The 12,542-nt window shown below is 46.8% G+C and overlaps 1 protein-coding gene across 6 annotated transcripts in view; it reads left to right on the top strand.

The window, feature by feature from the left end:
• The window catches only part of LOC127566581 (serine/threonine-protein kinase WNK3-like), a 108,607-nt gene that overhangs the window by 56,113 nt on the left and 39,952 nt on the right, over positions 1 to 12,542 (top strand). For all 6 annotated transcript variants that reach the window (XM_052009032.1, XM_052009029.1, XM_052009030.1 and 3 more), the window contains exons 3-4: positions 6,079 to 6,251; positions 11,157 to 11,377. In XM_052009032.1, the coding sequence (XP_051864992.1) occupies positions 6,079 to 6,251; positions 11,157 to 11,377 (394 nt within the window). The remainder of the gene's footprint in view (positions 1 to 6,078; positions 6,252 to 11,156; positions 11,378 to 12,542) is intronic.

Below are 12,542 nucleotides of genomic sequence, written 5' to 3'. Positions count from 1 at the left end.
CTCTAGTTCTGGATCCAGTTACCTTGATCTCTGTGTGTGTGTGTGCTGGTGGGCAGCATCGCCCCCTTGTGTTGGCCAGCAGTATCCATTCTGAGACTTTCACCTGATGCAAAGAACTTTGGACAATGTTAATCATCAAATGATGAATGTTTCCCATTATGCTACTGGAATTACAGATTTTACTTATTTGGCCTCGCAGGTCAATGCTTATTTTTACGCTCCCCTCAATTGAAGTTGTAGTTAATATTTCAAAGACAGTTTGATGACTGGTTGCATTACAGCCTGGTACGGAGGCTCCATTGCACAGGATCGCAAGAGGCCGCAGAGGGTTGTAGACTCAGCCAGCTCCATCACGGGCACAACCCTCCCCACCATTGAGGACATGTTCAAGAGGCGGTGCCTCAAGAAGGGGGCATCCATCACTAAGGACCCCCACCATCTGGGACACGCCCTCTTCTCGTTACTACCATCGGGGAGGAGGTACAAGAGCCTGAAGACCCACACTCAATGATTCAGAAACAGCTTCTTCCCCTCCGCCATCAGATTTCTGAACGGTCCAGTAACACTACTTCGTTATTCCACTTTGTTTTGCACTTTATCTTTTGTAATTTATTGTAATTTTATGTCTTTGCACTGTACTGCTGCCGCAAAACAACACATTTCACATCAAAAGTCTAATTCCTTTTTCATCTTCCTGTCTGTACAGCTGTCGCTCATGCGAGCAAAACAGGCCACTTAGCTTTCTGGCCTGTTCCTTGAGACAGGGATCGAGCTCTTGTGCTGGCTGCCCCTCAGTGGTGGCTCATGTCTGAAACTGGCTTCCGAGTCACTGCTTCGCGACTTGGCGTCGGCACTTGAGATGTTTGCTCGAAAGCCTTCTGCACTCGGTCGCATAAAGAGGGAATGTGCACGCACTGCTAAGGCTGTACAGTGGAAGTGATTTCCTCGGTCAAGTTGTGGGCAGGGAGCACAGGAGGGGAACGGCTGGAGAAAATCTCAAAATGAGCGGTCCATTTAGGACTGGTGTGCATGGTGGAGCAGGTTCAGGAGTTCGAATAGGTTACTTGTTCCACTCCATCATCTCCACCCTTTGTCACTCCCACCTACCAGCTTCTTGCTTCTTCCCGCTCTCCTCCTCCTTGCCTATCACTCCCCTCCCCCTCACCTGGATCCACCATCACCCACCAGCTCTTGCTCCACCCCTTTCCCCTCCACTTTTTTATACCGGCTATCTCTTCCCACCACCCCCCCCCCCCCAGTCCTGATGAAGGGTCTCGACCTGAAATGTCGACTGTCCATCTCCCTCCACAGATGCTGCCCGACCCGCTGAGTTCCATTATTTTGTGTGCTGCTCCAGATTTCTAGCATCTGCAGTCTCTCTTGTGTCTGACTTTTTCTTTTTGTTACCCTGCAGATATTTTGGCACAAGTTATCTATGGTTGTTTCCTTGAAGCGGTAACAGATTGCATGCAACCCTCAGGGAAATTGGGTGTGAGATTTACCATTGTACTTTGTAGTTTAATGGGACGGGTCACCTTTGTGGAACTAGTATTTTCACACAGCCTACCTACATTTACAATGGTTGGAGATGGAGCCACTGGCTGAACAAGTCTGACCCTCGGGAGTTAATAAGTGACAAACCATAATTTCTTAGAACCATAGAACACAACACAGAAAACAGGCCATTTGGCCTTTCTAGTCTGTGCCGAAACTTTATTCCGCTAGTCCCATTCACCAGCACCCAGTCCATAACCCTCCAGACCTCTCCCGTCCATGTATCTACCCAATTTATTTTTAAGAGTGAGCCCGCATTTACAACGTCAGATGGCAGCCCGTTCCACACTCCCACCACTCTGAGTGAAGAAGGTCCCCCTAAACCTTTCCCCTTTCACCCTAAAGCCATGTCCTCTTGTACTTATTTCTCCTAATCTAGGTGGAAAGAACTTACTCGCATTTACTCTGTCTATACCCCTCATAATTTTGTAAACCTCTCTCAAATCTCCCCTCATTCTTCTACGCTCCAAGGAATAAAGTCCTAACCTGTTCAATCTTTCCCTGTAACTCAACTCCTGAAGACCCGGCAACATTCTAGTGAATCTTCCCTGCACTCTTTCGATCTTACTGATATCCTTCCTATAGTTAGGTGACCAGAACTTCTCTCAATACTCCAAGTTTGGCCTCACCAATGACTTATACAACCTCATCATAACATCCTGTGGTAACCTAATTTCAGCTGAGTTGAAAGCTGGCAATGACAAAATGACACTGGACAATACCCTCACTTAACTTGTGTCTTTGCTGCCATTTCAGATTTATTATCACTGACTTGTATGACGTGAAATTTGTTGTTTTGCAGCAGTAGTACAGTGCAAAGACATAATAATCACCATAAATTACAAAAAAGTGCAAAAGAAAAGGAATAACGAGGTAGCGTTCATGGCCTGTTCAGAAATCTGATGGCGGAGGGGAAGAAGCTGTTCCTGAATCTCTGGGCGTGTGGGTCTTCAGGTTCCTGTACCTCCTGGTGGTAATGAGCAGAGGGTGTGTCCTGGATGGTGAGGGTCCTTGGTGATAGATGACGCAGTCTTGAGGCACCACCTCTTGAAGATGTCCTTGATGGTGGGGAAGGTTGTGCCCGTGATGGAGCTGGCTGAGTTACTGTGGGAAAACAAAAGTTCATAGTTTCAAGGAATTGTTACGTACCAGCAACAACAGAAAAACACTGAGTCATGTACAAGTGTTGGAAACTACTTTATTAATAACTACTTATAATGATAAGCAAAGTAAAAACGTTAGATATCAAACATAATCCCCAAAACTAAACTCAAAATGTGTGTGTGTGGCTAAGTCCCAAACTCCAAGTCTAGGAATAGTTCTCAAAGTTCAGTTCAGCAAGTCATCAGGTGAGATGTGAGCAAAGGCTTTTGCAAAACCACCGTTGACGCAAGAGAAACTGTAGAGAGAATGTGGAGGGAAATTACGAAATCCACATGTTCCACAATGGAACCCATACGACACCTCAATCTCTGATAATCTCCACTGCTTTGTTCCGAAGTATCTGCCACCCCGAAGGCATTCGATATGTGGCCGCCCACAGAAATACCTGTTTCCCACTGCAGGTTAACGACAAAGTGGACTCCACTTGTTTGCTCCAAAAATCCATACATGGATTGTGGTGACAGACACAGCTATTGTTCTTCGTCCGTCGATACAGAGACCAGTCCGTCTCTCACGCTTCTCGGCTCTCTGAGCAAAACAGCCAGCACGGTGTTATCTTGCTGTCTTGATGACACCACACACACACACTGCTACTCTACTGTCCAGGTATTTTAAAGGGACATTTACCAAATAGCATCCTGGCTCGTAACAATAAAGACCAATATCTCCCTCTAACCCAGGCCCTCTAGTCCTGGCAATGTTCTTGTAAATCTTTTCTGCATTCCTTCCAGTTTAAGCATATCTTTCCAATAAAAAGGTGACCAAAACTGTACATGATACTCCCAAGTGCTGTGGATCAAAGGTGTGGTTGCTAAATTTGTTGATGACGTAAAAATGGGTTGGAGAAGTTGTGGAGAGCTCATGAGTTGAGTATATGGGGGGGGGGGGAATAGATGGGTTAACTAAGTGGGCAAAGATCTGGCAGATAGTGTCCATTTTAGCAGGAAAAGGATCGAGAAACATTGTCTATAGGGTGAGAGAGGGTTGCAGTGCTCTCTGATGCACTGAGAGCTGGGTGTCCTACAAGCAGTCCCCAGGTTACAATCGGGTTCTGTTCCTGAGAACTGCTCGTACCCCAAGCTGTTTGTAAGTCGGACATGAACAAGTGTGCGGGAGAGCGAGCAGGCGTGGGTAGAGCGGCCACCAGCCGGCCTCGCCGTCCCAGTGAGTGAGCGAGTGAGTCTGCTCGGCGCTCCCCCACTCCCCCGCCCCCCCAGCTCTGCTCGGCTCCACCCAGCCACCTGATAGTTGGAGATGTGGCGGGGGGAGAGAAGACACACAGAAATACCCTGTTTCCTGCCGGTAGAAGATGCCTGTGGCAGCAGGCAAATCCCATCCCCATCCATCTCGCTGGTCTCTCAAACGCTCCTCCGTACGTACGTGAATCTGGTGACCATGTCGTGCACAAGGCCAGTATGCAGGTACAGCAACTAATCAGGAAAGCTAACAATGTTAGAATTTATTGCAAGTGAATGGGTGGGAGATGGCTTTAGTTATACGGGTTAGAGGAACAACACCTCACATTCCGCCTTGGGGGTCTCCAACCTGACGGCCTCAACATCGATTTCTCTAATTTCTGGTAACCCTGCCGCCACTCTTTTGTCTGCCCTTATTCCTGTGGCTCCCTTCCCCTGCCTTGATGACCTGCCCATCTCCTCTCATCCCTTCCTCCATCCTTTATTCTATGGTCTACTGTCCTCTCCTACCGGATTCCTCCTCCTTCAGCCCTTTGTCTCTTCTACCTATCACCCCCACCCCTCCCTCCCCTACCCACCTACCTTCCCCCTCTCACCTGAAGTCGACTATCACCTGCTTGTGTGTGCTTCTTCTCCCCCCAGAACCTTATTCTGGCTTCTGCCCTCTTCCTTTCCTGATGAAGGGTCTCGGCCCGAAACGTCGATTGTTTATTTCCCTCCATGGATGCTGCCTGACCTGCTGAGTTCCTCCAGCACTTTTTATGTATTGCTCCAGGTCCCAGCATCATCAGAATTTCTTGTCTTCATTATACAGGGCATTGGTGTAGGTGCATGTAGAGTGTACGGTTTTGGTCTCCTTGTTGAAGGAAGGATGTTAATGCATTGGAGGAAGTTACTGAGCTGATGCCTGCAATGGGTTGGATGTCGTACGAGGGAAGGTTGGGCAGGCAGGGTTTGTCTTCGCCAGAGCTTAGGAAAGTGAGCGAGGATTGGATTGAGTGCTCTTTACACATGGATCTGGAGTGGATGTCTCCTCTTGTGGAAGAATCATGCACTGGAAGTCACTTTAAAAGTAATGGGTCACCGTTCAAAGGCAGAGATGAGGCAGAATTTTTGTTTGAATATATTGGTATTGGTTCATTATTGTCACTTGTACCGAGGTCCAGTGAAAAACTCATCTTGCATACCGATCGTACAGGTCAATTCATTACATAGTGCAGTTACATTGAGTTAGTACAGAGTGCATTGATGTAGTCCGGGTAAAAACAATAACAGTATAGAGTAAAGTGTCACAGCTACCAAGTGCAGTGCAATAAGGTGCAAGGTCACAACAAGGTAGATCGTGAGGTCAGAGTCCGTCTCATTGTATAAGGGAACCATTCAATAGTCTTATCACAGTGGAGTAGAAGCTGTCCTTGCCTTGGTGATACGTGCCCTCAGGCTCCTGTATCTTCTACCTGATGGAAGAGGAGAGAAGAGAGAATGATCCGGGTGGGTGGGGTCTTTGATTATACTGGCTGCTTCACCAAGACAATGAGAGGTAAAGACAGAGTCCAAGGAGGGGAGGCTGGTTTCTGTGATGTGCTGGGCTGTGTCCACAGCTCTCTGCAGTTTCTTGCGGTCCTGGGCAGAGCAGTTGCCGTACCAGATAGGATACTTCCTATGGTGCATCGGTAAAAATTGGTGAGAGTCAAAGGGGACAAACCAAATTTCTTTAGCCTCATGAGGAAGTAGAGGTGCTGGTGAGCTTTCTTGGCTGTGGCATCTACGTGATTTGACCAGGACAGGCTGTTGGTGATGTTCGGAAGATCGCCAGCCCTGTAAAAAGATTTAAAAGAACACTAGTAATAGTTAGTGACATAGAGTTTAATTTTAAGTGTCGACCGATTATAGTAAGGGTAATGAGTAGATCTGTAGAGAGCAGCTTGCAACGTGTTGCCACGCTCTGGCGCCATCTTGAAACAAGTAATGTGGTTGACTCTTAACAGCCTCTTCAGTGTTTGGGATGGACAATACCAGTGATGTTTGCCTCCTGTGATTGAACAATGAAAACATTTAATTGCATTAACACTGAGGCTCCAGAATGTGTATAACTTGAGCCTTTCTTGCACCAGAATGTGTTTCTGTGCCTCAGTAATACCTTCATTTCCCCCTTGTGTTGCAGGACAGAAAACTCACCAAAGCAGAGCAGCAGAGGTTCAAGGAGGAGGCGGAGATGTTGAAGGGCCTGCAGCACCCGAACATCGTGCGCTTTTATGACTCGTGGGAGTCGACGCTGAAGGGGAAGAAGTGCATTGTGCTGGTAACGGAGCTGATGACGTCAGGGACCCTAAAAACGTGAGTCACTGCCCCACAGCTCTTGCCTCTGTCGGTCTCCTGGAGCGTGTTTTCATGGCTTTGGGGTCCGACATGTCGGGCTTGGAATGTATTGGTTTATTACTGTCACTTGTACCGAGGTACAGTGAAAAACTTGTCTTGCATACCGATCGTACAGATCAATTCATTACACAGTGCAGTTACATTGAGTCATTACAGAGTGCGTTGATGTAGTACAGGTGAAAACAATAACAGTACAGAGTAAAGTGTCACAGCTACAGAGAAAGTGCAGTGCAGTAAGGTGCAAGGTCACAACAAGGTAGATTGTGAAGTCATAGTCCATCTCCTTGTATAAGGGAACCGTTCAATTGTCTTATCGCAGTGGGGTAGAAGCTGTCCTTAAGCATGGTGGCACGTGCCCTCAGGCTGCTGTATCTTCTACCTGATGGAAGAGAGAATAACCTGGGAGGGTGGGGTCTTTGGCAGAAATGGAAACATAATCAATTTAAAAACAGAGAATATGTCCTCTGATGATCCACCTGGAAGCTCTCTTTATTCGTTCTTGCACTGATAAAACCCTGTGCCAGCAATGAATGTCAAACAGTGCAAAATCTGCATTTTCAGTGACGCAGAATGCCGTATGTGCTTTCCGAACAGCCGGCGTAGGCTTGTGACCAATCCCACTTTTTCACTTTTCCCCAGAGACCGCAGATGCCGGAATCTGGAGCAACAAACCATCTGCTGGAGGAACTCAGCGGCTCGGGCAGCATCTGTGGGGAGGGAAGGGAATTGTCGACATTTCAGATAGAAGTTCTGTGGATCTGATAGTTATGAGAGGCATAGATAGGGTAGACAGCTGGTATCTTTCTCCAAGGGTTGAAATGTCTAATACTAGAGATTTACTAGAATGTTGTCGGGTCTTCAGGAGTTGGGTTATAGGGAAAGGTTGAACAGGTTAGGACTTTATTCCTTGGAGCGTAGAAGAATGAGGGGAGATTTGATAGATGTTTACAAAATTATGAGGGGTATAGACAAAGTAAATGCGAGCAGCCTCTTTCCACCTAGATTAGGAGAGATAAGTACGAGAGGACATGGCTTTAGGGTGAAAGGGGAAAGGTTTAGGGGGAACCTTCACTCAGAGAGTGGTGGGAGTGTGGAACGGGCTGCCATCTGAAGTGGTAAATGTGGGCTCACTCTTAAGTTTTAAGAATAAATTGGATAGATACATGGACGGGAGAGGTCTGGAGGGTTATGCACTGGGTGCAGGTCAATGGGACTAGCGGAATAAAGTTTCGGCACCGACTAGAAGGGCCGAATGGCCTGTTTTCTGTGCTGCAGTGTTCTACAGTTTTAGAGGGCATGCATGCATCTAAGGTGAGAGGGGGTAAGTTCAAAGGAGATGTGTGGGGCAAGTTTTTTGTTTTTAGAGTGGTGGGTGCCTAGAATGCACTGCGAGGGGTGGTGGTGGAGGCAGATACGATAGAGGCATTTAAAAGGCTCTTGGATAGGCGCATGAATGTACAGAGAATGGAGGGATATAGACATTGAGTAGTCAGAAGGGATAAGTTTAGTTAGGCATTTAATTACTCGTCAGCACAAGGTCATGGGCGGAAAGGCCTGTTTCTGTGCTGTACTGTTCTATGAAACATCGACAACCTACCCACTGCAATCCCACCGCCCCCCCACCCCCAAAACAGATGCTGTCCGACCCACTGATTTCCTCCTGCAGATCGCTTGATGCTCCACTTATCCATGCAACACCTCAAACTTGCCCGGATTAAACTCCATCTGCCACTTCTCTTCCCGTATCTGTAATTGATCCATATCCTAATGTTATGTGTCCTAATGTTGCAGCTATATAGAACACTGGTCAGACCCCACTTGGAGTACTGTGCTCAGTTCTGGTCACCTCACTACAGGCAGGATGTGGAAGCCATAGAAAGGGTGCAGAGGAGATGTACAAGGATGTTGCCTGGATTGGGGAGCATCCCTTGTGAAAACAGGTTGAGTGAACTCGGCCTTTTCTCCTTGGAGTGACGGAGGATGAGGGGGGACCTGATAGAGGTGTATAAGATGATGAGAGGCATTGATCGTGTGGCTAGTCGAGGCTTTTTCCCAGGGCTGAAATGGTTGCCACAAGAGCATACAGGTTTAAGGTGCTGGGGAGTAGGTATAGAGGAGATGTCAGGGGTAAGTTTTTTACTCAGAGAGTGGTGAGTGTGTGGAATGGGCTGCCGGCAACGGTGGTGGAGGTGGATACCATAGGGTCTTTTGAGACTTTTGGATAGGTACATGGAGCTGAGAAAAATAGAGGGCTATGGGTAAGCCTAGTAATTTCTAAGGTAGGGACATATTCGGCACAGCTTTGTGGGCTGAAGGGCCTGAATTGTGCTGTCCCGCTATACGCTGTATTCTTTGGCGACCTTCTGCACTATCCACATCGCCACCAATCGGTGTGTCATCTGCAGACTTACTAACCCATTTATATACATCACAAACAGCAGAGATCCCAGTACGGATCCCTGCAGAACACCACTGGTCACAGACCTCCTTCCAGAATAAGTCCCATCGGCCACTACCCCCTGCCTTCAATGGGCAAGCTAATTCTAAATCCAAACAGCAAGTCACTGCGGATGTTCTGGTCCCCTCTCCTGTCCCAAAGACATGCAGGGTCGGTAGGTTAATTGGTCTCTACTTCCTTGGGCAACGCATTCAGAACTTGTGTAGTTAAGCATATTTTTCCTCTGTCAATTAAGTTGTCTCTGTGGCTGCTGCGGACCAACCCCTCCACCCACTGGAAGCATTTTGCAAGCGCGTGCGTTACAAGGCATTGGTCACACCACATTTGGAGTATTGTGAGCAGTTTTGGACCCCATGTGTGCTGCGTTGGAGAAGGCCCAGAGGAGGTTTACCAAAATGATCTTGGAGATGAAAGGGTTAGCATATGAGGAGCATTTGATGACACTGGGCCTGTATTTGCTGGAGTTTAGATGAGGGGGGGATCTCATTGAAACCTACCGAGTATTGAAAGGCCCGGATAAAGTAGACATGGAAAGGATGTTTCCATCAGTGGGAGAGTCTAGGACCAGAGGGCACAGCCTCAGAATAGAAGGACGTCCTTTTAGAACAGAGCTGAGGAGGAATTTCTTCAGCCAGAGGGTGGTTAATCTGTGGAATCCATTGCCACAGACAGCCGAGGAGACACATCATATTTAAACTGGAGGTTGATAGGTTCTTGATCAGTAAGGGCGTCAAAGGTTATGGGGAGAAGGCAGGAGAACAGGATTGAGAGGGAAAAATAAATCAGCCATGATCGAATGGTGCAGCAGACTCAATGGGCCAAATGGCCTAATTCTGTTCCTATCTTTTGTGATCTCATGGCATCATAACTTTGAAGAGCCCATCAAATCTTCGTTCAGCTGTCCCATGTCCGATCCAAGAAAACAAAATGACAGGAAGATCTGAGAAGAAACACGGGGTTGATAGCCAGTGTCTTTTCCCCATGTATAGTGGTGTCTAAAACTAGAGGGCATAGGTTAGTGAGAAGGGAGGGGGTCTGAGGGGTAAATTTTGCGGTGTAGCTGATATCTGGAATGAGCTGCCAGAGAAGGCGGAGGAAGCAGGAACAGTAACCATATTTAAGAGACAGGCATTTGAATGAGCAGTACATAGATGGATATGGAATTAATGCCGGCAAGAGGGATTCATATAGATAGACGTGGTTGGCATAGAAGCAGTGGGCTGGAGGGTTCTGATTCTATAGCAGAGGCCACAAGAGTTCAAGTTCTTAGCAATAGAAAAAGAGGCAAGGTGAGAATCTTGTTGCAGCAATTTCCTTGCTGAAGGGCCTGTAGGAAGCAATTCAAGATTAACTTTCACAAGGGAATTATTGGATAAATTCTTAATGGGGAAAATGTATGGGATTAATTGGGTGGTTTTTTAGATTCCCATTTGGACCAATGTTCAACTCCTAGGCTGTAACCTGCGTTTGGTGATGTTAGCTACATCAGTGATTTACTTCTAACAGCCCTTCAGTAGATGCAGTAGATATTGAGACAGAGGGTTCGACACCACGTCCTTTTTGGCCTGTCTACAGTAATCCAGTTTGCCTGCATTAGGACCGTATCCTTCTATTTAAGTGTCTGTCTAAATGCCTGGAGTGATTGTATCGGATTCCATCACCATCCCTGGCTGTACATTCCAGATCTCAACCACTCTGTTGGTTTTCAAAATAAAAAATCTTATCACTGGATCCCTTTTTAAATCTCCAACCTCTCACCCTCTTGCTCTTGATACCCACCATGCTCTCTTAGAAATAATGCAAAGCAAAGAAAGCATGCAGCAACTGCTCTGCCCGGGACCGCAAGAAACTGCAGAGAGTTGTGGACACGGCCCAGCACGTCACGGAAACCAGCCTCCCCTCCGTGGACTATCTATGCTTCTCGTTGCCTCGGTAAAGCAGCCAGCATAATCAAAGACCCCACCCATCCTGGACATTATTTCTTCTCCCCTGGAAGATACAAAAGCCTGAAAGCACATACCACCAGGGTCAAGGACATTTTCTATCCTGCTGTTATAAGACTATTGAACGGTTCCCTAGTACGATAAGACGGACTCTTGACCTCTCAATCTACCTTGTTATGGCCTTGCACCTTATTGTCTGCCTGCACTGCACGTTCCCTGTAACTGGAACGCTTTATTCTGCATTCTGTTTTTGCTTTCCCTTTGTACTACCTCAATGCACTGTTGTAATGAAATAATCTGCATGGATGGCATGTAAAAGAGATTTTCACTGTACCTCAGCACGTGGCAATAATAAACCAATGTATTTCTGCTGCCCACTGTGCCTTATTTGCATTGAAGGATGTTGGATGGGAGGGGAAGGCATGCATTAACTGCTGTTAACTGTTGCCCCCCTCTGCTCAGATACTTGAAAAGGTTCAAGGTGATGAAACCCAAGGTCCTGCGCAGTTGGTGCAGGCAGATCCTAAAGGGCTTGCAGTTCCTGCACACTCGCACCCCGCCGATCGTCCACCGCGATCTGAAATGCGACAACATCTTCATCACAGGACCCACTGGATCCGTCAAAATTGGAGACCTGGGACTGGCCACGTTGATGCGCACATCATTTGCTAAGAGTGTAATAGGTAAGGTAGAAAAATTTTAATTGTGGTAAGGAAATGGAAACCATTTTGTGATTGACAAACTCTCAAACAGCAATGGTGGTTGAGAGAGATGTACTGATCCATAATGCTGCTTCCCCTCTGCCATCAGATTTCTGAACGGTCCATGAACACCATCTCGTTATTCCTTTTGTTTTGCACTATTTATTAATTTTTGTAATTTATTGTAATTTTATGTCTTTGCACTGTACTGCACTGTAAAACAACAATGTTATCTCCGTTGTTCAAGAAAGGTAATAGGGATAATCTTGGGAATTATAGACCAGTGAGTCTTACACCAGTGATGGGTGAACTATTGGGAAGGATTCTTAGGGACAGGACTTGGGAGCATTTGGAGAAGCATAGTCTTACTAGGGATAGCCAGCATGGCTTGGTGAGGGGCAGGTGGCGCCTCATGAGCCCAATGGAGTTTTTTGAAAAGGTGACAAAACAAATTGGTGAAAGTAGAGCAGTGGATGTGGTGTATGTGGATTTTAGTAGGGTGTTTGACAAGGTTCCCCATGGTAGGCTCATCCATTAAGTCATGAGGTATGGGACCCAAGGAGATTTGTCTACGTGGATTTGGAATTGATTTGTCCACTAAAGGCAGAGGGTGATAGTAGATGGAGTGTATTCTGCCTGTAGATCGGTGACTAGTGGCGTTCCACAGGTATCTGTTCTGGGACCCCTGCTCTTTGTGATTTTTATCAATGACTTGGATGAGGAAGTGGGGGGTGGATTAATAAGTTTGTGGATGACATGAAGGTTGGAGTTGGGGGGTTGTGTTCATTAGTCAGAGGGGTTGAATTCAAGAGCTGTGAGGTCATGTTGCAACTCTACAAAGCTCTGGTTAGACCACACGGTATTGGTTTATTGTTGTCACTTGTACTGAGGTACAGTGAAAAACTTGTCTTGCATACCGATCGAATAGGTCAATTCATTACACAGTGCAGTTACATTGGGTTAGTACAGAGTGCATTGAGGTAGTACAGGTAAAAACAATAACAGTACAGAGTAAAGTGTCACAGCTACAGAGAAAGTGCAGTGCAATAAGGTGTAAGGTCACAACAAGGTAGATTGTGAGGTCAGTCCATTTATTGTAGAAGGGAACCGTTCAATAGTCCCGTCACAGTGGGATAGAAGCTGTCCT

Source organism: Pristis pectinata, chromosome 43, assembly GCF_009764475.1.
Source record: "Pristis pectinata isolate sPriPec2 chromosome 43, sPriPec2.1.pri, whole genome shotgun sequence".
NCBI lineage: Eukaryota > Metazoa > Chordata > Chondrichthyes > Rhinopristiformes > Pristidae > Pristis > Pristis pectinata.
Note: the sequence above shows the minus strand (reverse complement) of the source record. Positions and strands in the feature narration are given on the sequence as shown.